Source organism: Oryza brachyantha, chromosome 1, assembly GCF_000231095.2.
Source record: "Oryza brachyantha chromosome 1, ObraRS2, whole genome shotgun sequence".
NCBI classification, from domain to species: Eukaryota; Viridiplantae; Streptophyta; class Magnoliopsida; order Poales; family Poaceae; genus Oryza; species Oryza brachyantha.
Window position 1 is genome coordinate 5716293 of NC_023163.2, and position 26820 is coordinate 5743112.

Genomic DNA, 26820 nt, shown 5'->3' on the forward strand with positions numbered 1-26820 from the left:
AAATTTTAAATTTTACAATTAAATTGGAGTTAATTTTAGTGATTTTTACATGATTTATTTTCTACCCTTTGTTATTGGATTAATTAAAAAATATATTAATATTTTACTTATAAATTATTTTTATTGTTAATAAGTTGCTTTGCTTATGATTAATTTAAGCAAAACGATGAGACTGATATTTTTGTTGGAAAAGATATGTCCAGATACACTGGATCGAGCATCACCCTGGCTCATTATGCTTAAGTCGATCACATCAGCTGCATGTATCCGTCAACAGAAACAAGTAGAGAAGGGGGAAAAAAAATGAAGCTGCTATGCCTAAAGATGAGAAGTAATTCGTTCAAATGCTACTTTTGACAAGAAAACATCAAGAAGAATGCTAGTACTAGTACTAGTACTTGATAGCAGCACAGAGTGGACATGGAACTTATTCAGAATGAGCACAGTTAAAATGTGATGCTCTTATTGGGATTTCACAAGAGCAACACGAACAGACTTTCATACATCAACCTGGAAGACGCCCAGGTTGGCAGCTAATATTTCCATGTATCATGCCAATACAAACAAGATGTTTCAGGCCTGGTTTAGATTGCAAAAACATTTTACAAAAACATCAAATCAAAATTTTGGACACATATTTAAAATATTAAACATAGTCTAATTATAAAATAAATTTCAGATTCCGTCTGGAAACCGCAAGACGAATTTTTGAGTCTAATTAATCCATCATTAGTACATGTTGGTTACTGTAGCACTTATGGCTAATCATGTTTTAATTAGGCTCAAAAGATTCGTCTCACTGTTTTCCCGTAACAATGTAATAGTTTTAATGTTTATGTATATTTAATACTTTATTTAGGTGTCCAAATATTCGATATGATGTTTTTAGGAAAAGAACATGGCCTCAAGCTTTTGCTGCAGGACTCCGATGTACAATGTACTGAAAAGCATGGATCTAGGTACAGGGAAAAGAACAGCAGAAGGGGAAGATAGAAGAAAGCACAGCATTACCACACACGCAGGCAGCGGCCGCCTATATCTAGAATCTACACTAAGCCAAACCACCTGAAAGAACAGGTGGGCAATCAGCATGCCTTGGGCAATCAGCTCAACCTGGCACAAGTGCCTCTGGAGGAAGAATTCAGTCAGCAACTGTAACTAATCCTGGGTTTTTCTAGTTTAGCATGTTGCGTTGCGAAAGAATTCGGTAGGAACTGAAGGCGGGCAGTGCTTCTTGGCCACAAATTTGTACTGCAGGAATGAAGTTACAGGAGGACAGCATTAGAAACTGTATACCTAACTGAAGAAAATGGGGGGAGGATATAAAGTTATACCTTATGTTGGCTATACTTCTCCCTGATTGCTGGAAGGTTACTCCCGGGACCAACGCTGAAAAGGCGGTGCAATGCCTTTACGCAGTCGCTTAACTCTGATGACTTGTATTGTGTGTAATGAGCAAGGGTGGAATTCTGCTTCCAATTTACAATGAGAAGCACATGTTAGCTCTTGTATATTTTTTATTTGACTGTTGATATAAAGAAGTATGGATGGTCATGCCACCACTTACCCAAGGGTGCTTTGTTGGCTGTAGTATGAATTTGGCCAAGAAAATAGCCGATGCCGCTACTAGTGAAGGAGGGTAAGAAAGCAGATTGTACTCCAGCAGTGATAGCTCAGCAACATAATTGGCTAGAAACTCAAGATGCAAAGCTGGATCCTGCACAACGAAAAGCTGTTAATGCAATGCAACATATAGGCAATATACTAGCAGGTATGGAATTGAAGTAAGCAGGAGATGCTTAGGCTATCAGCACCTCATCCGATACTTGTGCAACACGAACAAATCTCCTGTTGTAAGCAAGAAGAACGAGTTAGATTAGTGGAGTTCAACTCATTTCAGCATCATAAACTTGAATGCTATGGAAGAGAATAGAACCTCAAAAAGCATTTTGCCGTAGGTGCTGTCATTTCAAACTTCAGGTAATTCAGGACGGAAGCTTCCATTTCCAAAACCTGATTATCTATGTGTTAGCCATGAAGACAAAGCAACTGCCCACATATGTGTTCACAGATGCACAACGAACCTCATCTCTGAAGTATGTGTTGTCAGTTACATAGCAGAATTCTTCTACTTGAGGTGCACATACCTCCTCATATTTCCTGATATTTGAGCATGCCAAAATGAGTATGCAAGAATCAGATGCAAACTAAGCAGAGTATAAATTGAAAAATTGCTAGTCAGATCTTACGCAGCAATAAGCATACAAGCAACACCAAGTAATTGCAATCTTTGACGATTGATCTCATTGCCAGAAAGATAGCGGTCAATGTAGTTAACTGTCAGGTATAATGTATCAGGAACAAGACGGTATTCTTCAGCGACCTGCACAAAGCAAAGGAGTGGATAGAATGGTAAGTAATGAGTGTGGTCTCTAGGCTCCTGCCAAGTAAAATATTTTTGCGACATTAAAGCTTACTTCCACAAGCCAATCTATCAGGATCGCCCTCATGCTTGGGTTTACATCCTTTTGGATTGTTTCCATAAAATCACTTGATGGACGTTTCCTGGTCTGCATCAAGGCAAACAGAAAACCACAATGTAAATACAGAATTTAATCAAACTAACTGCAGTAGTCACAGAATCAAGAGCATTGGTTACAACAATCAAAGTCATATATCAATCCGTCGCATCAATCAATGCTTTATGCAGATAACTCTATTACAAATTCTACATATCATAGTGGTTGTGCTTTTATGCTCTAAGTAATTAGAATGTGAAGGCCATTAAAAGGGATCAGCAATTAAGAAAAATTGTACTTCAGGCATGTTTCATATAAGGTGTTTACATAATATGCAGGACAAACTACTGAAAATTACGGTCGCAAAACAAGTCTGATTTGATGATAAGGTGGATAATGTAGTTGCCCACCAACAAAGGGAAAAGCAGAGAAGAAGGGCTTGTAGAGAAATATGAAGATCATCATGATACTCCCTCTAGACATAATTACTTGGCATTTAGGACAACCAAATTACTAAGGAAACATGCCAAAACATCTGTCCGAAGCGAAAAATAAAATTGATGGGAGGTAGGACTAGATTACATTGGAATAATGCAATGTTCCATGGTAATAGGTCCCTCTCTAGTGCATTCTACTAGTATTATTATACTATCAGTAGAACTAATCTCAGCCATTGATTAAAAAAAGGTATTTTTGTAGTACTTTGTTAATTAATTAGTAGTATTTTTTAATTTTGTTTTTTTGGCAACAAAGATCACAATAAAAAGGACAACATTGCCCCTTCAAATTTTACTATACCAAATATTGTTGGTAGTATAATTTAATCCCAGTCGTCCAATAAAAATAGATCAACGGTGTCGATTAAATTATACTTCCAGTAGAGGCGGACCCGTGGTAATATGCCTTGTATCAGTTATACCCATTGGACCTATTGTCTTATTAATTTAGTCTCATCAAAGTAAATTTTTTTCTTGTGTTTAGTATTGGATGCAATCAAGTCTGCAATCATGAGCAAGCAAACAAGAATGTACTACCTCAGCCTCGCGCAAGTGCATGTAGATGTCAGAAGCAAGAGTGGCACACAACTGCGGATCCTCATAGTTATTGTCAACTTCACATATTTGGTCGATTTCCATTGGGGAAGGAGCATCCTTCTTCCACTTAGCTTCTACAAAAGAAACAAAGGATAACATCAATCAACAGTTAAACACGTCCAATAAAAAGTGCCACTTTACACAAATTCTGGCCATCACTGCAAATTTCAGTAACCAAAACAAACCTTCAACATCTCTATCCTCTGAGATGCGCAGGTTTTCGTTTGCTCTTCGCTGCAAGGAAGCAAGAACTGAGGAGGAGTCCCCGTTATCAATGTACTCAAAATCTGGGCTTTTCATCGAGTCGCACGTCGACATTGTCTCGTCAACCGAAACTGAATCTCCTGAATGCATAGGAGAGACGAAGCTGCTGCAGGGTACAGGGGCAGGTGCGAGTGCGGCAGTCGCCACAATGCTAGGCACTTTAGGAGGAAGAACAGACTCCTTCTGCGCGGCGACCTCATGGCGTGATATCGCCGGAGCTGGCTTGGTGGGAGCCGATTTCACTCCAGAGGCCCGATTCGTGCTCGCACTGCGGCCACTACCCAAAGATCCCTTCTTCAAAGGTGCAACGGAGGCAGCTGAATTCAACTTCTGCAAGGAGAATCGAACAAACGGAATTAATTTGTTTCAAAGCTATATTCATTTTGGAGTTCAAATTTAGAAGATTCCAAAGCGAGCAAACAAGAAGCTTTATTTTGAAAGTGGTAAATGAACTTTATGCTCCATGGCAGAGGTTCAAATTTGAATTAGAATAGCAAGAAAATCTTGGGGTTTGGAAAGGGGAGATACAACCTCCGTACCAAAATAAACGAATTTCTGTGTTTTTTGATAGAATTTTTAACTATTCGTTTTATTTGAAAATTTTTTATGATTAATATTTTTATTATTACTGCATGATAAATTACCTACGACTAATTTTTTTAAAAATTTTAATAAATTTTTCAAATAAAACGGATGATCAAAAGCTGGACATACCAGACCCAGAAATTGTCTTTTTTGGATGGAGTAGTACGTTTGTAGGCTAAACAACAAGAGACTGAAGAAATGCTGCTTGATTGATGAAGAAATGCAAATCTTGGCTGAAAGAACTCAAGAACACGAATTCAAGAAACGCTGCTGGTTGTCTTTGAAAGTAACAAATCGAAGCGTGTGTCCTCCACAACGGGAGAAAAACCAAAATTATATACAGATGGCCAAAGAACGCAGAAATGTGCACTTGATCCGCCCCCGGAGCAACCAAGAAGCAAAACGAAGCATTTCGAAACACAGCACGACCAAAAGGTCTCGACCCAACGCGCGACGAAGAAACGAGGTCTCGACAAAAGTAAGCGCCCAATCCCGCAGCGATCGATCCATCAACGCGAGCAACAGAAAAACCCTACCGCATTGCCGGCCTTCCCGGCTCCAGCGGCGGTCGCCGCCCTCCCTCCCGCGGCCGCGACGTTGGTGATGTTCCCGAGCGCCACGCGCTTCTTCGCCTGCTGCCCTGCCGCCACGGCCGCGGTCGTCGCCTTCCCTCCCCCCTCCGCCACCGCGGGGCGCTTGGCCGCCGCGGTCGCCATCGCCGAGGATGAGGACGAGCGGCGGGTCGACATCATCGACGGACGGCGCGAAAGCTCCGCCTCAAAACAACCACCACCACCCCTCCTACTCCGGCCACGGGGCTAGGGTTGTGGGGGCGGCGGGGAGCGCAGCGGAGGCGAGGGTTTGGTTCCCGGACACTGCGTGCACCATTTCAAATTTGAAAAAAAAAAATAGAAGTTTTCAAACCAGGTCTATCGGGTAAACGTTGCGGCAGACAAAAGGTGGGGCCCACGTGCCTGCCGCCGTGCTTACTGTGCCGTTCGGATGCAGATGGAGTCAGTGACCGTTTGTTGGTTGTTTGTTCATGCAGGCTGAAGTGACCTAAGTCGAAAATTATTATCTGTCCTCAGTCGATTTCTCGTAAGGGCATGCTTTATCGAGCTCTGAGGAGTTTCAGGAAAAAAAAAAGTGCCATATAAAATAAAACTATACATAAGATTTTACCTTATAGTGCATGTGTCTTAAGATGGGCTCACATAAACTTTTTTTTATTCCCTTCTCTCTCCGTCTCCCTCTCTCTCGTTCGTCTCCCTCCATCTCTCTTCGAGTCGCGGTGATAGTTGCGGCGGCGATGCCGAGTGCCGACCGTCCTGGTGGTGCATCGGGTGAACGACGACGAGTTTGGGCAGAGGCGGCGACGGATCGAGCGGGCGATGGCGAGTCCCGACGGCGACAGCTTGTCAGCGGTGTCCCTCTCTCTCTTCTCGGTACCCGTGCGCTGACAAAAGCTATGAGAAAAGTTGTATTTTCTGGTGAGAAACCTGTGCCCTGCAAAGAAGACGAGGAGCTCTACAGGGGCATGGGATGAGTTGAGCTGGAGAAAAATCTTTGAGCTGGTCGGATGAAGGTGCGCGTCAGCTCACCGCACTGTGCATGGCCTAAGTCATGAGTCTCATGACTGCTAGAGAAAAATCGTCATGATACCTATGTTCTCCCGTGCCTTTTTTCTCGGTTTATGTAAGCATTCTTCTCTAACTATTAAATAGTTTAATTTTTTAAAAAATTATATTATATATATACATATATAAGCCTATCATCATGTATATTTAAGTAATTTTTTTTAATTTTATAGTAGTCAATTCTATTATTTATTAATTAAATAGATATAACAAAAAAACGAATATTTTTCCATCCTTTAGCTATTATATCATGAGTAAATTTCACTTTTGGCCATGTTTTAAGACCTAAGTTGCATATTGGACTAGGTGGGAGGTAAGCTTTTTACCTCAAACCAGGTTTAACCACCAAATTTGGCACATTGGACCAGTGGCCCACATGGCAGGGTCTGAAATGTTCTTCATCATCAACCCCCGATGAATCTGAATGAGTCTCTGGCCCATTGCCATTTCATCATGCTGGTGAGCTCGGGCTCATCCTCTCCCGTCCAACTGCACACGAGTTCATGGCCTCCCCTGTGCTCGAGCTCAAGCTCAAGTTCAAGCGGTTGTGTGGCTCTCTGAACTTCCTGTCATGAACTCATTGATGGTCAGTGCCAGCACGAGGAATGATTGCATAGACAGTGAGAAAATGGTCAAGCTCATGCTCTGGCATCAATGGTGGAGAACGGTGAGAGAAAAGGACCAACCTAGTCCAATGTGAATTAATTTGAAAAGAAACCTGGTTCTAAGTGAAAGCATGAAGGGGAGCATGGTCCATTATGCAACTTAGGTAAATAAAACTAGTCCATCGTGTAATTCACTCTTATATCATTGAGGTCACGTCCAAAGCCAATTATTATTTGACTCTATTCATATTCACACATGTAAATATAATGACATTGAATAAAGAGAAAAAAAATGTGTTTACATGACAACGACTTATAGTTGACTTGCAATTTAAATTAGATTTTGTTGAATGTGATGGATAAAAAGAAATAAAAAAATTAATTTATTAATGAAGAAAACATACATTACTCTAACTTTGTGCATAGCGTTATAAGATAAATTTGTATTGCTGATGTGGATGAGAAAGAGTTAGTGCAAGAACGGCCTTGATCCCAAATTTCTTTCCTAGCCTCAGCCCCAAAAATAAAAATAGGACGAACTTCTCCCCCAGTAGATCCCGGCCCTGGACAGGGCCTTAGCGATCCGCAAAAGGCATAGAGACAGAAAGAGCGTAGGGATCGGAACTCACAGTCGCCAGAGAGAAGGGTGAGGACGCTGGCCGCCGCGGGCTGCAGTCGCTGCACTGCCCCACCGGGTTGCCAAGTGGCTGCGCCGCCCCGTCACTCTAATTCTACTGTATTGGCTTGTAGCAGTGTGGTTGTTCAAATTTCAAGCGGCATGTGCTTCCAGCCTCGGTAATCTGGTTGGTTTGCGGCTATTTTATTTGTGTGGATAGTTTCAATTATGTGTGCGATTGTTTTAATGCTTACTAGGTTTGTTGTTTAGGTTATTAACTATTATTCATAAATATAACGGTGTAGAATTAAATTAGTTGCGAGCGTTACATCTCCTGTCGGAGAGGAAATCGTAATGTTTAAACATATATGTTTGATGCTTAGATTTATATTTTTGGCTGGATATGCATCCATGATGACAGAGATTTATTACGAATGGTTCGAAAGTTTGAAACGCGTGCAAAGTGACACAATCTCAAGATTTGAGATTGTTATGCTCATCGTACAAGGTATTTATAGCCAATGGTCGGTAAGTTTGAAACAACATCTAACGGTCGGGAAGTTTAAAACATACTCAAAGTGACATGTTTTCAAGATTGGACGGAGTATTATGCTATCATAACAAATATCTATAGATAACTGTTGGGAGGTAACATTAAGTATTTCTTAATTCTATAAGCGACAATTGTGGAAGTTTTTGAAGACTATAATTGCATAGTGTTGCACATGAGAAATACCCCACCCCCCATATAAATGTAATTTACTTAATTGTGTAATACGAAACTAAAAAAAGATTATACCACTACACCTAATGTTTGTCAAAACTCAAATAGTCAGCTATAGAGCATTTCAAAGAGAGAGCCGTCATATAAACGTAATTTACTTAATTGTGTAATATGAAACTAAAAATCAAGTCTCGAAATCGTTATATTGGGTGTCGTTCTAAAAAATTATCCTCCTAAATTTTCTCCAACTCCAACACTCCTTCTATTCTTACCAGATGGAGCGACTGAGTTTACCAAAAATTTGGTTTATTTTTGAGTCAAGATTAAGAGCACTGTAAAATTGGGAGTAGGTATTAGACAATGTTGGAGATTATTTTGGGCTAATTTCTCAAAAATAAGTTTTAGGGACATATATTGGGCACTATTGGAGGTGCTCTTAAATTGGTCAAATTAAGATTGCATTTTGTCTCTTTGTGGTCAATTGAGTTGCTATTAATCCTTATAGTATTTTCAACCGCTAATCTAAATTTTATCATCCATATTACCATTTGGATTACCATCCAAAATAGATTTTCTATTCATATCATTTATCACTCCAACAGAACATTCATATAACATCATCTATATAGGGAAAATTTAACTTTTTGCCACTCTTATGAGTGGACAAAACAGATTTGTCACTTACTGTCTATAACATGTGGATCTTCATGGATCTATGACAGATGGGTTTAGTGACAAATCTGTTACAAACATTTGTAAAAGTGATAAAAAGTTAAATATCCCTCTCTCTATATATATTTTTTAATTACCGACAATGCACAACAAAAGGCTGTATGGAGTGTGCAACTATGTGCCCTTTTTTTCTTTATTCTTTTCTCTAAACACACCAAATCCTCGTTTCTTTATCGCCACAGGAGGGAAACGACCGCGTTGGAACTTTGAACTGTCCCTCCATCCATCCCAACCGTCCATCCGCTCATCGACGGGTGTGTGACGATGCCTTCGCTTGGATGCAGCAGTGGGCCTGGCGCAGACCCCACCAGTCACCGACCCTCCCGCTGCACGCTGCACGGTACGCTCACCGCGAGTGAACCTAGGCGGAACCATCACCTGACGCGCACTAGTGGCACTTGAGCTTGCGATTTTCGGTGTGTGCCAGGGAGGTGAGTGGAAGAGGGATTTCCAACTTTAAAATTTTTTTTGAAGTGCAAGGAGGGGAAGGTTTGAGATATCGGGGTGTGCATTCATTTCAATTTTTTTTGAGGGGGGTTCAAAGACGACCTATCAGGTAAGCGTTGCGGCAAACCAAGGTAGGGGCTTGCCGCCATGGCTACGATGCCGTTGGGATGCAGATGAGAATCGATGACCGTTTGTTTGTTGTTTGTTCATGCAATCATGCAGGAGCAGTGACCGGTGTCGAAAAATGTTATCTACCCATCAAAGCATCTCCCAACAACTTATCCAAATCTGATCATTCATATCGATCAGTTATAACTCTAACGGAACATCCCTATTACGTTATATCAGAATGAGGCTGATATGTCAAGATACATTGGATCGAGCATCTTCCTACCTCATTATGCTTAAGATCATGTTCGCCCCCTCCTATAAGTTAACTTAACCTTTGGTTTTTCACGCACACGTTTTCCAAACTGCTAAACGATATATTTTTTTAAAAAAATTTCTATAGGAAAGTTGTTTTTAAAAATCATATTAATTTGTTTTATATTTTTAATAATTAATTAATTATATACTAATCTACTACTAATTTTTAGTACCAAGTAAGTTAACTTTCCCACCGTTACCCGAACGCGGTGTAAGTCGATCACATCAGCTGCATGTATCCGCCAAAAGAAACAGGTAAAGAAGGGGGAAAATGAAGCTGCTATTCGTAAAGAAGAAAATCAATTCGTTCAAATACTACTTTTGACTATCAAGAATGCTAGTAGTACTTGATAGCAAGGACAGATTGGACATGGAACTTGTTCAGAATGAGCACAGTTAGGACTTTTTAGTTCCTAATTTTTTTTTTCAAAAACATCATATCGAATCTTGAACACTTAAATAAAACATTAAATATAGATGAACCAAAAAATTTACACAGTTACGGAAGAAATCTTGAGACGAATCTTTTGAGCCTAATTAGTTCATAATTAGCCATAAGTACTACAGTAACCAACATGTGCTAATGATAGATTAATTAGGCTTAAAAGATTTGTCTCGCGCTTTTTAGGCTAGCCGTGAAATTCATTTTTTCATTCGTATCCGAAAACCCCTTTCGACATCCAGTCAAACATTTAACGTGACGTTTCTCCCAAAAATTTTCTCAATCTAAACACCACCTTAAAATGTGGTGCTCTTATTGGGACTCGACAAGAGCAGCACGAACAGACTCTCATACATCAACCTGGAAGACGCCCAGGTTGGCAGCTAATATTTCCAAGTACCATGCCATTACAAACAAGATGTTTCAAGCTTTTGCTGCAGGGCTCTGATGTACAATTTACTGAAAAACATGGATCTAGGTACAGGGAAAAGAACAGCAGAAGGGGAAGATAGAAGAAAGCGCATCAGTATCACGGCCTTACCAAACTGCAGCAGCAGCATATATCTAGAATCTACACTCAGCCAAACCACCTGAAAGAACAGGTGGGCAATCAGCATGCCTTGCATCGAAGTTATATGGACGGATTGGCAGCTCAACCTGGCATAGGTGCCTCTGGAGGAAAAATTCAGTCAGCAACTGTAACTAATCCTGGGTTTTTCTAGTTTAGCATGCTGCGTTGCGAAAGAATTCGGTCGGAACTGAAGGCGGACAGTGCTTCTTTGCCACAAATTTGTACTGCAGGAATGAAGTTACAGGACAGCATTAGAAACTGTATACCTAAATGAAGAAAATGGGGGGGAGGATATACAGTTATACCTTATGTTGGCTATACTTCTCCCTGATTGCTGGAAGGTTACTTCCGGGACCAACGCTGAAAAGGCGGTGCAATGCCTTTACGCAGTCGCTTAACTCTGATGACTTGTATTGTGTGTAATGAGCAAGGGTGGAATTCTGCTTCCAATTTACAATGAGAGGCACATGTTAGCTCTTGTATATTTTATATTTGACTGTTGATATAAAGAAGTATGGATGGTCAAGCCACCACGTACCCAAGGGTGCTTTGTTGGCTGTAGTATGAATTTGGCCAAGAAAATAGCCGATGCTGCTACTAGTGAAGGAGGGTAAGAAAGCAGATTGTACTCCAGCAGTGATAGCTCAGCAACATAATTGGCTAGAAACTCAAGATGCAAAGCTGGATCCTGCACAACGAAAAGTTGTTAATGCAATTCAACGTATCAGCAATATAATAGCATGTATGGAATTGAAGTAAGCAGGAGATGGTTAGGCGATCAGCACCTCATCCGATACTTGTGCAACACGAACAAATCTCCTGTTGTACGCAAGAAGAACAAGTTAGATTAGTGGAGTTCAACTCATTTCAGCATTATAAACATGAACGGTATGGAAGAGAATAGAACCTCAGAAAGCATTTTGCCGTAGGGGCTGTCATTTCAAACTTCAGGTAATTCAGGACGGAAGCTTCCATTTCCAAAACCTGATTATCTATGTGTTAGCCATGAAGACAAACAGAGCAACTGCACAGATATGTGCTCACAGATGCACAACGAACCTCATCTCTGAAGTATGTGTTGTCAGTTATATAGCAGAATTCTTCTACTTGAGGTGCACATATCTCTTCATATTTCCTGATAATTTGAGCATGCCAAAATGAGTATGCAAGAATCAGATGCAAACTAAGCAGAATATAAATTGAAAAATTGCTAGTCAGATCTTACGCAGCAATAAGCATACAAGCAACACCAAGTAATTGCAATCTTTGACGATTGATCTCATTGCCAGAAAGATAGCGGTCAATGTAGTTAACTGTCAGGTATAATGTATCAGGAACAAGACGGTATTCTTCAGCGACCTGCACAAAGCAAAGGAGTGGATAGAATGGTAAGTAATGAGTGTGGTCTCTATGCTCCTACCAAGTAAAAGATTTTTGTGACAAAAAAGCTTACTTCCACAAGCCAATCTATCAGGATCGCCCTCATGCTTGGGTTTACATCCTTTTGGATTGTTTCCATAAAATCAGTTGATGGACGTTTCCTGGTCTGCAACAAGGCAAATAGAAAACCAGAATGTAAATACAGAATTTAACCTTGATTTGAAGTTAGTGTGCTCAGGTCAGATTAAGTATCATTTGATCAAACTGACTGCAGTAGTGCCATGCTACGGAAAACATCATGTGCAATTGAAATTAATTCAAGAATCAAGAGCATTCGTTACAACAATCAAAGTGATATATCAATCCCGTCGCATCAATTAATGCTTTATGCAGATAACTCCATTACAATTTCTACATATTATAGTGGCTGTGCTTTTATACTGGGTCTAAGTAATTTCAGTGTGAAGGCTATTAAATGGAACCAACAATTAAGAAAAATTATTCTCCAAGCGTGTTTCATATAAGGTGTTTACATACTACGCAGAGCAAACTACTGAAAATTATGGTCGCAAAACAAGTCTGATTTGATGATAGTGCAAAGCAGAAAAGAAGGGCTTGTAGAGAAATATGAAGACCATCATGATACTCCCTCCAGACATAATTATTTGTCATTTAGGACAACCAAATTACTAGGAAACATTCCAAAACATCTGTCCAAAGTGACAAATAAAATTGACTGGTGCAGTGGTGCTAGTACTAGATTACAGTGGAATAATGCAATGTTACACCCACTGGACCTGAGAACTAGGGACTGCACCTATTGTCTTATTTAGCCTTATCAAAGTAAAGTTTTTACTTGTGCTTAGTAAGAGATTTGCTCCCCAACAAAAAGTACCTCGAGGTATCGATACCTCGAGGTATCAAATCATTTCTCACCATTGGATCTAGTTGTGTAGGATGTGCGTTGTTAGATCCAACGATCAGAAACAATTTGGTACCGCAAGATACCGGTACCTCGAGGTACTTTTTGTTACTTTTTGTTGGACTGTAAAATTGCTCGTTTAGTAATGGATGCAATCAAGTCTGCAATCATGAGCAAGCAAACAAGAATGTATTACCTCAGCCTCACGCAAGTGCATGTAGATGTCAGAAGCAAGAGTAGCACACAACTGCGGATCCTCATAGTTATTGTCAACATCACAAATTTGGTCAATTTCCATTGGGGAAGGAGCATCCTTCTTCCACTTAGCTTCTGCAAAAGAAACAAAGGATAACATCAATCAACAGTTCAACACGTCCAATAAAAAGTGCCACTTGGAACAAATTCTGGCCATCACTGCAAATTTAAGTAACTAAAACAAACCTTCAACATCTCTATCCTCTGAGATGCGCAGGTTTTCATTTGCTCTTCGCTGCAAGGAAGCAAGAACTGAGGAGGAGTCCCCATTATCAATATACTCAAAATCTGGGCTTTTCATCGAGTCACACGTCGACATCGTCTCGTCAACCGAAACTGAATCTCCTGAATGCATCGGAGAGACGAAGCTGCTGCAGGGTACATGTGCAGGTGCGAGTGCGACAGTCGCCACAATGCTAGGCACTTTGGGAGGAAGAACAGACTCCTTCTGCGCGGCGACCTCATGGCGTGATATCGCCGGAGCTGGCTTGGTGGAAGCCGATTTCACCGCAGAGGCCCGATTCGTGCTCGCACTGCGGCCACTACCCAAAGATCCCTTCTTCAAAGGTGCAACTGATGCAGCTGAATTCAACTTCTGCGAGGAGAATCGAACAAAAGAAATTTAATTTGTTTCAAAGCTATATTCATTTTGGAGTTTAAATTTAGAGGCATTACACAATATCACAATACCAATAGAAGATTCCAAAGCGAGCAAACAAGAAAAAACACTTCACGAACACCAAGAAGCTTTATTTTAAAGGTGGTAAATGAACTTTATGCTCCGGTGCAGTTTAGACTGTTGACCTTTCGAATGTTCCCAAGAAATAAATCAATCGAATACCACGACAAGGAATGGCAGAGGTTCAAATTTGAATTAGAATAGCAAGAAAATCTTGGGGATTGGAAAGGGAGATACGTTTGCAGGCTAAACAATAAGATACTGAAGAAATGCTGCTTGATTGATGAAGAAATGCAAATGTTGAGGCTGAAAGAACTCAAGAACACGAATTCAAGAAACGCTGCTGGTTGGCTTGAAACCAACAAATCGAGGCGTATCTCCTCCACGACGGGAGAAAAACCAAAATTATATACAGATCGCTTCGGCCATTCCCTCATCGAGAATTCCCCGCTTCCAAGAACGGAGAAAAGCGCACTTGATCCGCCCCCGGAGCAACCAAGAAGCAAAAGGAAGCATCTCGAAACACAGCAAGAACCAAAGATCTCAAACCAAAGCGCGACAAAGAAGCGATGTCTCGACAAAAGTAATCGCCCAATCCCGCAGCGATCGATCCATCAACGCGAGCGAAGAAAAAACCCTACCGCATTGCCGGCCTTCCCGGGACCAGCGGCGGCCGCCGCCCTCCCTCCCGCGGCCGCGACGACGTTGGTGATGTTCCCGAGCGCCACGCGCTTCTTCGCCTGCTGCCCTCCCGCCGCGGCTGCGGCCGCCGCCGCCGCCTTCCCTCCCCCCTCCGCCACCGCGGGGCGCTTGGCCGCCGCGGTCGCCATCGCCGAGGACGAGCGGCGGGGTGCGGCGGCGTGGCTGGTCGACATCACCGACGGACGGCGCGAGAGCTCCGCCTCAACAACAACCACCGGAACCAACCACCCCGTCCTACTCTGGCAACGGGGCTAGGGTTGCGAGGGCGGCGGGGAGCGGAGGCGAGGGTTTGGGTCTCCGACACGACGGGATTAGGAGGAGGAGAAGAAAGAAAAGGGAGAGGAGTTGAGTAGTGACGCCGCCGGCTGCTATTTTAGGGAAACACCCCTGTACTTTCAATATTGTTACACTTCCAGTTTTGGGCCTACTACTCTCTAATCTATCTCTGCGCCATCATCAGCTTCTTCTGCTCTCAGTTACTCACATTGGCTTGTTGTTCAAATTTCAAACAGCATGTGCTTCCAGCCTTGGTAATCTGGTTGGTTTTGCGGCTATTTTATTCGTACGGATAGTTTCGGTTATTCGTGTGTTTTATCGCGTCGTAGGTGGGTTGTTTATGTCATTAACTATTATTCATAAGTATAACGGGCACAGAACTAAATTAGTTGCGAGCGTTACATCTCCTGTCGGAGAGAATGTCAACATGTTTAAAAGGATAGAGTTGATGCTTAGATTTGTAGTTTTGGCCTGATATGCGTCCATGACGATAGAGATTTATTACTAACGGTCGGAAAGTTTGAAACATGTGCAAAGTGCATGTCAAGATTTAAGATGGTACTGTGCTTACCGTACAAGACATTTATAGCCAACAGTCGGGAAGTTTAAAACAACGTCCAACGGTCGGGGAGTTTATAACATGCCCAAAGTGACATGTTTGCAACATTGGAAGGAGTATTGTGATATCATAGCAAATATCTATACGTACCGGTTGGAAGGTAATATTAAATATTTCTTAATTATGTGAACGACAATTATGGAAGTTCTTTAAAGACTATAATTGCATAGTGTTGCACGTGAGGGAGGTCATTTTTTCAGGTGAAAATCCAAACAATATATTTGTAAAAAAAAATTAATAAAACTTTTATATATGTATTCTTAACAATCTAAAAGCAGTATAATTAAACAACCTTAAAATCAACTTCAAATTTAGGGTCAAAAATCCAAATTAACTTATAAGCATCGAAAATACGAGGCTAGAGAAATACCCCATATAAACACAATTTTACTTAACCGTGTAATACGAAACTATAAAAAAAGATTATATCACTACACCTAATGTTTGTCAAAACTCAGATAGTCAGCTGTATTAAAACGGTCAAATTAAGATTGCCTTTTGTCCCTTTGTGGCCAGTCCAGTTACTCCTCCCCCTTGCACTCCTAATCTCTTTTGAATTTTGAAATCTGAATCCCCACGTGAGATGAGATGGGACGAGGACTCATTTGTCACAATGCAATTTAGTGAGGACCAAAGAAGAGTTCATCACTTCATCAGTGCCCACAATGCACACAGCAAAAGGCAGCGTGGAGTGTGCAACGGTGCGCCCTCTTTCTTTATTCTTTCAAACACACTATTCTCTGTTTCTTTATTGCCACAGGAGGAAAACGGTCGCTTTTGAACCGTCCCAATAATTAACTTTTTACTGCTCTCACATAGACATAATAACCCACGTGTCATAGACAGCGGGTGGCAAATATATTAAATGTCATTTCTAAAAGTGGCAAAAAGTTAAATACCCCCGGGCCCCACCTGTCGGCCACCCTCTTGTTTGCGTGGTACGCTCACCATGAGAGCAGGTACAATAGCAAGCTATAAGTAAGCTATAAATATATTTTAAAGAGGTAAAAGAGAAGAGAGAGAAGCAGTGAGCTACTAATTTATAGCCAGTATGTATGATATATAGGACTATGTATTAATGTTTTGTAAGTAATTATTATATAAATTAACTGTTAGATTTACTATAGATAAATTAGATCTTGCAGTTGGCTATACTATTAAAGGCGGAACCATCACCTGACGTGGGCGGGTGAGTTATGGGTTCGGATCAAGGTTACATTAGAGTTACTGGGGAGGTGAGTAGAAGGTCTTTCCGGATTTAAAATTTTTGAACTGAAGGGAAGGAAAGTTTGAGATATCGGGGTGTGCATTCAATTCAAATTTTTAAAAAAGACGTTCCAAGATGGTCTATCGGGTAACATTGGCAAACAAAGGTAGGGGCCCACCTACTTGCCACCGTGGCTATGATGTCGTTCGCATGCAGACGAGAGTCGGTGACCTTGTTTGTTCATGCAGATATAGTGACCAGTGTCGAAAAAATGTCATCTGTCAAAAACTCACGACTGCTAGAGAAAAATATCCAGGATGGCTGCATTGGCCGCGTTCTTTTGTTAGAATTTTATTTTTTTTTCTCGGATTTTACGCTACCAAACTACTGCTCAGTATGTCTTCTACTAACAAAATCTAGATAGATTTTTTTAACTTTTTAGTGATTAGTTCATTATTTATATAATTGAATAGCTATTAAAAATTAAATAAACTTCTATCTTTCAGCCATAAAAGAATGTAATCATTCTCCCTTCGGTTTACATAAGAAGTAGATTTTTAATTTTTTAATAGTTAATTCTATCATTTATATCGTTAATGGATATTAGAAAATCATATGATCTTCTATATTCTAGCTATCAGATCGTTAAGGCTATGTTTGAGAAATTAAAAGACAAAAGATTATTTAACTTATACTATTATTATACATGTGCTAAAGCTGAGGCTCAATTTAGTAATGCAAAAAAAATATCATAAACTCTTTCAAATACAATCATATAAACTAAATATTTGAAGATGTTTGTCTATCAAGCATTTCTTAATATGATTATTATTTAAACAAACTCTGACAAAATAGCAACGAATCACTAGTTAATAGTGACTATTGTAATTTTACATAATTAATTATAGGTTGGCATACATTACAATTAAAAGTTCCGTAGTTGGTAAGGTAATTCCAGAACTTGCAATGCAAAGTTTGTATACTAATTTCAGAAATATTGGAACGACAAATCAATACACTAATTTTAGAATCGTTACGAGATCAAGTTCACACAATTCAACGGTAATTTTAATTAAATAATTTATTTATATTATATAATATTAACACATAATTTAAACTATATGACGCTAAACTTAATAAAAACTACATTAGACAAACACATGTTGCTTCCAACATAACTTTCTATCCCCTTATAATAAACGAAAATTTGTTGACGTTCGTACATATCAAATGAGCAAAACCAAATGTGCAATTCTCAAATAACAAGTAATTCAAAGCCTAATTTTTTTATGAGTTTCAAAAAAATTGGCTTTGTCTTCTTTTATTATATAAAAAGACATTTAAATCAAATATTAAGTGATCATATAAGACCTACCAAATATTTGTAATAGGAGTTTTTTCAGTTACAAAAAATATGTGACATTTTTTAAAAAGTGAAATAACTAAAGATGTTTCAATTTGTTTCGTTTCCTTTTCGTAATTATCTAGTGATGCACACATCTTTCAGTGAATAAAAAAATATTCTGCAATAATGCATCATATGACAGATCAATGAATTTACTTATTTTACGTAAAAAGACGGCATCAACAAAATATTTCAAGAACCCCAGCTACTCATTTCTATTTTGTAGAGATTTATTTCTGATGTTATTGTTAATGATTTGGCTACTTGATTGCCAATGATACTGGTCCATAGTTTTGGTCGATCTTATGATTAGTTCAACTGCGACATGGAATTGAACATGGATTTCATTGCTTGGTATCGTTACTAGTGTTCTAACAATGTCATATGCTGGCTTGTGATACTAAATATGCCTTGCTGATGTTATAATTGAACTTTGATTCTAAAGATATACATCGCATATTTATAGAAACTTTATATAAAATCTCTATTATATATAAACTGTGTGTCTTGTTTCAATAAGATAATTTCTAACATATGGAAACTCCATACTGTGTAAGACAATTTCTAGTTTAGAAAGTCTATAATATATATTAAGTTTGTGTAAGGAGCGGTGGAGTTAGTCATAGCCGTTCGATCTTATGAAGATAATTTTAGCCGTCGGATTTGAACATTGATAAATGAAATATGTAGAATGAGTAAAATTAGTTGGTGCGTTATTGGGTAGATGATATCTCTTTAGTGGCTTAAACGATACAATTAATCACTACGAAGTTGAAAATCTACATTGTGGATTAGATATGATAAAACTTTTATAGTGATTTTTTAAATAAAATCACACCATTTAATAATCCGTGAAGAATACAACATAAAGATGCCTTCAAGTCATTCTAAATAGTGGAGATTTTCCATTGCCTTTTGTGCACATACTTCCTGAACTCCTGAACCGTAAACGGCGCGTCAAAAGGTTTTTATATAGAATTGCACAATCTCACTTTTCTAAAGTAAAATTTTAGCTTTACAGTAGTTAAATTCATTATTTATACTATTAATAAAGTATAAAACTATTTCATCTTCCATCTCTCTCCAGTTAGGAAAGAACACTGCCTTAAGTACGTATTTAAAATGCAACATGGATTTTGTATAAAATGATTCGATAGCATCTCTAAAAATAGAGAATAAGTAATGTGTTGTAAATGAGAGTGAATGATGACAGAACCGTGTGCGAGGGATGTGTAATTCTCCTTTCTTGATTCTCTTTTATAATCCAATTATGTGTTTTGGATTCCCCAAACATGTTTTAAGTCCCGGAATAGTACCCCTCCGTATTTTAATGGGTTAATTAAATGCGTACCATTACAATTTTAACGGATTGAAAAAATGCCATTACATTTCAATAAATTGCAAGGATGCCATTACAAATTACATGAAATTTGCTAGACGCCACCGCATACGCCGGTAAACCGTTTGTAGTTGATCTGGGTGTACTGTATTTTGTTAATGGCCGAAATGCCCCAATCCGCGACGTCTCACGTCTCCAACGCCAAACAATGGTTCGAGTTCCTCGGGGCGGCCTTCGCCGCCGCGTCGGAGCTGCTGTCCCGGTGGAGGTGCCGATGGGAGCAGCGGCAGGATGAGGCGCTGGCGGAGCGGAGGTAGCTCAAGTGGAAGCGGGAAGACGCCAAGATGAAGCAGCTCCACTACTGCATGCTCCAGCTGCCGGATCTCATCAGCCATGCCGAGTGGTTCAGCTTCATCAAGGGCGACAAGGAGGTGGCCAGGCTCCTTCCCGAGCTCAAGGGTTGTGTCTATGACGCCTCCGACCTCCTCGACGAGTTCAATCGCCATCACCGCCAGCTCCAACCGGTGCCGGACACGGCGGCGGAGCTGGAGCAGCCGTTGTGGGAGGAGGGTGGTTTCCTGCAGGGCATCGCCGACGGCGACACGGTGAGGGAGATCCTGGACGATCTCAACTACCTCAGGAACACGCTTGGGGCCGTCCTCGACCGCTGCGCCCGCTCCGAGCCACCTCATCGGATCGGCAAGCTGCTGAGGTCGGCCATGAGCTGCTTCTATAACAAATCTAAGGTCTGTGGCCTGGAGAGTGAGGTGCTCAAGCTACTGGAGGTGAAGATGTGCTCTGGACGGGAGCACAAGCGGCGAATCGAAGGAGAAGCTGCTTCAGCTCGCAAGAGGACCAGGACGAACAACGGTCTCCCTTCTGCATCAACCAGATCATCTTGCAGCAACCAAGAATATGAATATGAATCTGAGAATGTAAATGTGGTGGCCATTTCTAGTATTGGTGGTGTTGGGAAGACTACTTTGGCTCCGCCGCTAGTCGTCGCTGCCGCCTCCGCCGCCGTCGTGGTCGTCGCCCTCACCGCCGGCTTAGTGAAAGGGGAGGCGCGAGCGGTCTAGTTGGCCTTGCTCCCTCGGTCCGACCCGACCAGTTTAGCCAGCCATGCACGCAGGGGCAGATTCGTCATCAACAAATTTTTTTTGTCAAATCTAGTCAACAAACGGCCGGCCGTCGTATGCGGTGACGTCTAGCAAGTTTCATGCAATTTGTAATGGCATCCTTGTGATTTGCTGAATTGTAATGGTATTTTTCTAATCCGGTAAAATTATAATGGTATGTATCTAATTAACCCTATTTTAATTGGTGACGCTATTAACTTTTTTAGAGATGCTATCAAATCATTTTCACATCATCTATTAAAATACAGAAATAGTATGTTGCAGAAAATAATTACATGTACAAGTTTCTGATCATACTTTTCTTAAACATGATCTTAAATTTATATTAGCTAATTCAATTATTTATGCCCTCAAATAGTTACTACAAAATTAGATAATTTCTCGGTACCTTAATCTCAATTATCTCAAACACCCCCATTTTATAATAGTTTGTTTATAGGAATGGGACTGTATTTTCCTTTAAAAATATAAAACCATGTCCTTTATTATAATTTCTTGCTATTTTTGAACCTTTTTTTACCTTTTAATTTTAAAAGTACACCATTCCAACTCTTATTTCCTATCCAAACCTTCTTGCCACAATACCCCGCCTAGTGTGACAAAACAACACTACCACTTCTATGGGTGGACAAAAGTAGCTGAGATCGAGGAACCAAACCAAACTAACTGAGTTGAAACTAAAATGATCAAGACTAAATTTTTTGGTTAGAAATTTGGTTACCAAAATTAATTTGGTTTATTTGGTCATCCTCATCATTATTAATCAAAACGACCGAATTAACAGAAATTAGGAAAAATGCCATAGAGCTAATAGTAACCTTGGTGATTTGGAGCAAAAGTTGGAAGTAAGACCAAATATGATTTGACAATATGTTGGTAAATCAGCACACTATATATTATTGGTTATGATCATCTGCTATTTAATTTCATAAAAGAGGGAAATGCCACCAAAATTCTTTTGTAGTTTACTTGATTTTTTTTATGTCCTCAAGCTGTTACACATTCCTATCATGATCAAAGACAGAACCAAACTAACCAAAACCGAATTGCTCAGTCTTGAGATTTTTTTAGCGCAATTGTGGCCTGAGTTTTTAGATAGCGGATTTCTTCAAAACCGAAAAGTCCAAATCGAACTGACCGAAACTGGATTGCTTGGTCTTGAGTTTTTTTGTCGCAATTCTGGCTTGACTTTTTAGATAGGCATATTTTCTTGCAAAACCGAACGCTCACCCCTAATCACATCACGAGGAAAAGGCATGGTAGTGTTTTTCTACCACACGGTAGTCTAATTGGTATTGTATATTCGTTATCAACCAAACAACCCTGCTTAACTCAAAAAAGAAAAATCAAGATTCCATTTTAGTTTAACTTTCTAACGACATGTCAATCCCATTTTAGTGTTTTTTTTAGATTTTAGTGGGAAGTTTTTTGCACCGGTTTCTATAAATGGAGCCGTCGTTATATCCAGTTTTGCAGTCTAAGGATGCGGACCATATCCGGCCTATATTGAGGGACTCAAACTGAACTTTTTGGAACCATGATGTACAACAACGTAACATGGGCCTGGGCCGGGCCGGGCCGTTGGAGCAAACCGGCCAAACAACACACCCCGTCCCATCCCACGTCGGCCGGAGCCTCTCTCGGGAACACCGCCCCCCCGGCCCCCGCCTTGGCAATCTCCCGTGCCGACGAGACGACCCCTTCAACCACCGCCTCTTCTCCCCTCCGCCGCCGCCGGCCGCCGGCCGCCGGCCACCGCATTGCGCACTTGCACCCTTGCTCACCTACTCCATGGCGCGCGGCGTACGAGACCCACGCGCGCGCACGTCCGTCCCTCTTAAATTTAGCCGAGGCCTCCTCTCCTCTCCTCTCGTCCGCTCCATCTACCTTCTTCTCGCTCCCCACCTCCTCCTCCTCCTCCTCCTCCCGCCCGCACCCACACCCAGGCCGCGCCTGCGCATCGATCGAGCCCTTGCCGGCCTGCCGGCTCTACCTTCTTCCGCTCCGGTACACGCGCGTGCGGTGCGGTGCGTCCATGGAGGCGCGCCTTGGCTTCTCCTCTCCCGGAGCGATCTCTCGCCGCGTCTTCCTCCGTTGAATGCTGGGTTCGATCGCTAGGTCCGTGCGGCTTGTTTCCTTCCCTGTGCATGATTTCGATTTCGTTCTTTCCCTGAATCTCGGAATGCCTAGACCGCCTGATTGGGATTAATCGTTGAACTTTAAGTTTAAACCGGATGATGTCATCATGCTGATTTTTTTTTTCTCCCATGCGTTGTGAGATGGAGGATTGTGTATTGCTATGTTAGACCCAATTCTTCAGTTTGATGGATTTAATATATCCATTTATAATTGTTTGTTTAGTGTTCACAATTTTGCATGATCATGTCGACGTGCTGGATTGACCTTGGTAGGAAATGACACCCATGTTGTGTTGCTCAAAGTAAGTCAAAAGAATCATGTATAGATATGCTTTTTTGTTATCCTTTATCAATTGGAATATTTAAAATACATATTTTGTAATGCCTTCAATACGTTTGCACGACTTATATATATTTTAAATTCATATGTGCCGGTTGTGTCCGATATTGAAAAACTACCATGATGGATGGTAAATTTTGGCGAACACATATGGTTAGATGTCCTAAATGCGCATTCGTCGCACCAGTATTTACTGTTCTTGGAGATGCTATTGTTCATTGGCCTTCTGTTTAAGTTCCGTAGAAATATATCTGCAATAAATTCTGTTGTCAAATTCTATTTGATCTTGGAATCTATTGTCGTTGCAAAGTTTATGATTTTCATCCTGCTTCTGACTGATACTTATGGTTAAGGGCTCAAGCAGTAAATGATTCTTAACCATCACCACCTCTGATTTGTTACTGTCCTAATCTCCACACTCTTTTTGAAATTTCAGATGAACTCCATGTCATACAACAAGCTGTCCAGAGCGAATGACACAATGGATTTCAATACCCGTGGAAATGCAGGGTCCCATGGCACATTAGACCGGAATCAATCAGGTGTTTCAGCCAATCCATCCACAACCTCCAAAGCAGCAGCGCAATCTCAGATCCCTTCTGATAAGAAATCGCGCCTCAAGAAGAAATCTGACCCAGCTGACAAAACAAATCCAGTGCAGGGTTCAGCAGCAGCAGCAGCAACAACAAAATCTGAAACATCTGGCACAACTACTACGGCAACGAAATCACCAGCGAGCAGGGCCAAGACCAATGATTCTTGTGTGGCGTCTAGCCAAGGTAGCATGGCCAGAAGTAACAGTCTGGACAGCTGCAGCTCCGGTCAGGTGAAGCGGCACACCGGAGGCGACCGCAGGTGGGAGGCCATCCGGCTGGCCAACTCGAGGGACTCCTCCCTCAACCTTGTCCACTTCAGGCTTCTCAAGCGACTCGGCTACGGAGACATCGGCAGCGTGTACCTCGTGGAGCTGGGGGACACCGACACATTCTTCGCGATGAAAGTGATGGACAAGGAGTCGCTCATCAGCAGGAACAAGCTGGTCCGGGCAGAGACCGAGAGGGAGATACTGGGCCTTCTTGATCATCCCTTCTTGCCCACATTGTACACCCATTTCGAGACCGACAAGTTCTACTGCCTTGTCATGGAGTATTGCTGCGGCGGCAACCTTCATTCGCTCCGGCAGAAGCAACCCAGCAAGCATTTCAATGAGCAAGCTGCAAGGTTGGTTTTGTCCATTTCAAGATCGCTCCAGTATCTTCTTGCACATTGTCCATTCCAAAGATTGTGAATTTTTGGGTTGTTTTGATCAGGTTTTACGCCTCTGAGGTGTTGCTTGCGCTGGAGTACCTGCACATGCTTGGCATTGTGTACAGAGACCTGAAGCCTGAGAACGTGCTGGTCAGGGACGACGGTCACATCATGCTGTCCGACTTCGACCTGTCGCTGCGGTGCTCCGTGAGCCCGATGCTGGTGAAGTCGTCGTCGGTGCACGCGGGCGCCAACGGCGTCGTGAGGGGCCTCGTCGGCGCCGGCGACGGCGAGGGCGTGGGCGTGGGCTGCATCCCGCCGTCGGCGTTCTTCCCGCGGATCCTCCCCAAGAGGAACCGCAAGACGTCCAAGTCGGACCTCGGCCTCCACCACGGCGCGCCGCTGGAGTTCAACGCGGAGCCGACGGACGCCCGGTCCATGTCGTTCGTCGGCACGCACGAGTACCTGGCGCCGGAGATCATCCGCGGGGAAGGCCACGGCAGCGCCGTCGACTGGTGGACGTTCGGCGTCTTCCTCTACGAGCTGCTGCACGGCATGACGCCGTTCAAGGGGGCCACCAACCGCGCCACGCTCTGCAACGTCGTCGAGCAGCCGCTCCGGTTCCCGGACTCCGGCGGGTTCCCGGCGCCGGCGAGCGGCGTCGCGCGGGACCTCATCCGCGGCCTCCTGGTGAAGGACCCCCACAAGAGGATCGCGTCGAGGAGGGGCGCCACCGAGATCAAGCAGCACCCTTTCTTCGAAGGCGTCAACTGGGCGCTCGTCCGGAGCGCTCACCCGCCTTCCGTACCTGAGCCCATGGACTTCAGCCAGTTCGGAGCTAGGGAGAAGCCGGCGTTGTCGCCGCCGGAGGTCGCCGCGCCGACGACCAAAGCGGCGGCCAAGCCAGCGGCCGCGAGCGATTCCTCCCCCCGCGATTTTGAGTATTTCTAGGACTCAAACTGAAACCATTAGATACAGTACAGATGTTTTGTGCTTCTTGTCATTATGTCTATGATTCTTTGTTACTACTGTAATGTTGTTTACCTTACATGATTCTTGGAGTCCTTGGTATACACAAGAAAATCCTGGTATACTTGAGAGGTTCTGTGCAGAACAATGTGATAGTTTGTTGCTAACAATGACTAATGAATTGTCAAGATTTCGTAACACCAACCGACAGATGTTCGTTCCTTATGGGTTGTTTAAGTGGGGCTAAAATTTTTAGCCCATGTCATATCGGATGTTTAGACACTAATTTGAAGTATTAAATATAGATTAATAAAAAAAACTAATTTATAAATAAGTGGTAATCCGTTAGACGAATTTTTTAAGCCTAATTAATCCATAATTAGAACATGTTTATTGTAGCATCACGTAGACTAAATATGGATTAATTAGGCTCAATAGATTCGTCTCACGAATTAGTCCAAGATTAGGAATGTGTTTTATTAATAGTATATGTTTACTATTTATAATAAACATCTAAACATTCGATAGTAAAAAAGACTAAAAATAAATACTTTGTCCAAACACCCTTCTTAGCTGATCAAACCTGCGTTGTGCAGTTCACCTCTTGGCTGATCAAAACCTGCCTCAGGGCTCAGGCAGATGTTCATTTATTAGCTGAAAAAGACTTGCCTCGAGCAGATGAGCCAGCCCTAATTAGCGCACGGCACGATTCCGGGTCAAAGGTGGGGCCATGCATGTGCGATGAATTTTTTAACTCCATTGAAATTTTGAACTGTACTTTAAAAACTTCAACCTCAAACTTAAATTTCAATACTTTTAACTCAATTTAGTACTATCTATTATTATACACTTAAGAATCATTAAAGAGTAAAGTGCACCAGCGGTCCCTAAACTTGTGTGCATGTGTCATCTAGGTACCTGAACTCTCAAAATGCATTTTTGGGTCCCTGAACTTGTCCGTGGATAGGTCCCTGAACTCTCAAGATGCATTTTTGGGTCTCTGAACTTATCCGGGGGTGTCATATAGGTCCAAATAGACTCTGACCCGCTCCATCCGCTGACGTGGCATGCCACGGTGGCGCCTCCATGTTGATGGTGTCATGTGGGTCCCATATGTCAGTATCTCTCTCCTCCTTATTCTTTTCTTTCCCTTCTCGTATGCACCACCGTGGCATAGCACGTCAACGGATGGAGCGGGTTGGAGCTCGTTATATGACATCCTCGGACAAGTTCGGGGACCCAAAAATATATTTTGAGAGTTCAGAGATCTAGATGACACATCCACATAAGTTTAGAGACCGCGGGTGTACTTCACTCATCATTAAATGTTAATAACAATGGTTAGCGCTAATGGCGTCCATTCGCAGTGCTAGCCATATCTAGGGGGATGGTAATAAGCCTAAACTTTTTGCCTATAAAATTTAAAGGTTGGGTTTAAAATATGTTGAAAATAAAACTATATAAAGTTTTGAACTAAAGTTTTTTAAAAATTAAATAGGGTTATAAAATAACCAAGAACCTTGACCTATTACCACTCATA

At 41.7% G+C, this 26820-nt stretch overlaps 3 protein-coding genes across 3 annotated transcripts; 1 reads left to right on the plus strand and 2 right to left on the minus strand.

Moving 5' to 3' along the window:
* Window positions 1-863: 863 nt before the first annotated feature.
* On the minus strand, window positions 864-5279 carry LOC102705853 (cyclin-A1-1). The gene is made up of 11 exons (XM_015832742.2): window positions 4999-5279; window positions 3799-4207; window positions 3554-3687; window positions 2478-2570; window positions 2250-2383; window positions 2085-2160; window positions 1937-2013; window positions 1815-1848; window positions 1568-1717; window positions 1335-1469; window positions 864-1251 (listed from the first exon to the last, which is right to left on the minus strand). Exons 1-11 carry the CDS (start codon window positions 5212-5214, stop codon window positions 1180-1182), a joined length of 1530 nt encoding a protein of 509 aa, XP_015688228.2. The 5' UTR covers window positions 5215-5279; the 3' UTR covers window positions 864-1179.
* A 5043-nt stretch (window positions 5280-10322) lies between these two features.
* Window positions 10323-14949, minus strand: LOC102702709 (cyclin-A1-2). The gene is made up of 11 exons (XM_015843748.2): window positions 14540-14949; window positions 13406-13814; window positions 13161-13294; window positions 12116-12208; window positions 11888-12021; window positions 11722-11797; window positions 11570-11646; window positions 11448-11481; window positions 11201-11350; window positions 10968-11102; window positions 10323-10886 (listed from the first exon to the last, which is right to left on the minus strand). The coding sequence occupies exons 1-11, from the start codon at window positions 14771-14773 to the stop codon at window positions 10815-10817; spliced, it is 1548 nt and encodes a 515-aa protein (XP_015699234.2). The 5' UTR covers window positions 14774-14949; the 3' UTR covers window positions 10323-10814.
* Window positions 14950-22508: 7559 nt separating this feature from the next.
* On the plus strand, window positions 22509-25478 carry LOC102702991 (serine/threonine-protein kinase RHS3-like). The gene is made up of 3 exons (XM_006645622.2): window positions 22509-22703; window positions 23500-24284; window positions 24374-25478. The coding sequence occupies exons 2-3, from the start codon at window positions 23500-23502 to the stop codon at window positions 25260-25262; spliced, it is 1674 nt and encodes a 557-aa protein (XP_006645685.1). The 5' UTR covers window positions 22509-22703; the 3' UTR covers window positions 25263-25478.
* The last annotated feature ends 1342 nt before the right edge of the window (window positions 25479-26820 follow it).

Excerpts from the sequence above, each read along its gene's own strand:
- LOC102702709 (XM_015843748.2), bottom strand. The coding sequence starts at position 14,773 with ATGTCGACCAGCCACGCCGCCGCACCCCGCCGCTCGTCCTCGGCGATG. Across the intron at positions 12,022-12,115 it reads TGATAGATTGGCTTGTGGAA|GTCGCTGAAGAATACCGTCT; the intron begins GTAAGCTTTTTT and ends TGCTTTGTGCAG. Across the intron at positions 11,647-11,721 it reads ACACATACTTCAGAGATGAG|GTTTTGGAAATGGAAGCTTC; the intron begins GTTCGTTGTGCA and ends ATAGATAATCAG.
- LOC102705853 (XM_015832742.2), bottom strand. The coding sequence starts at position 5,214 with ATGATGTCGACCCGCCGCTCGTCCTCATCCTCGGCGATGGCGACCGCG. Across the intron at positions 4,208-4,998 it reads CCGGGAAGGCCGGCAATGCG|AAGTTGAATTCAGCTGCCTC; the intron begins GTAGGGTTTTTC and ends TTCTCCTTGCAG. Across the intron at positions 1,849-1,936 it reads ACGGCAAAATGCTTTTTGAG|GAGATTTGTTCGTGTTGCAC; the intron begins GTTCTATTCTCT and ends TGCTTACAACAG.
- LOC102702991 (XM_006645622.2), top strand. The coding sequence starts at position 23,500 with ATGAACTCCATGTCATACAACAAGCTGTCCAGAGCGAATGACACAATG. Across the intron at positions 24,285-24,373 it reads TTCAATGAGCAAGCTGCAAG|GTTTTACGCCTCTGAGGTGT; the intron begins GTTGGTTTTGTC and ends TGTTTTGATCAG.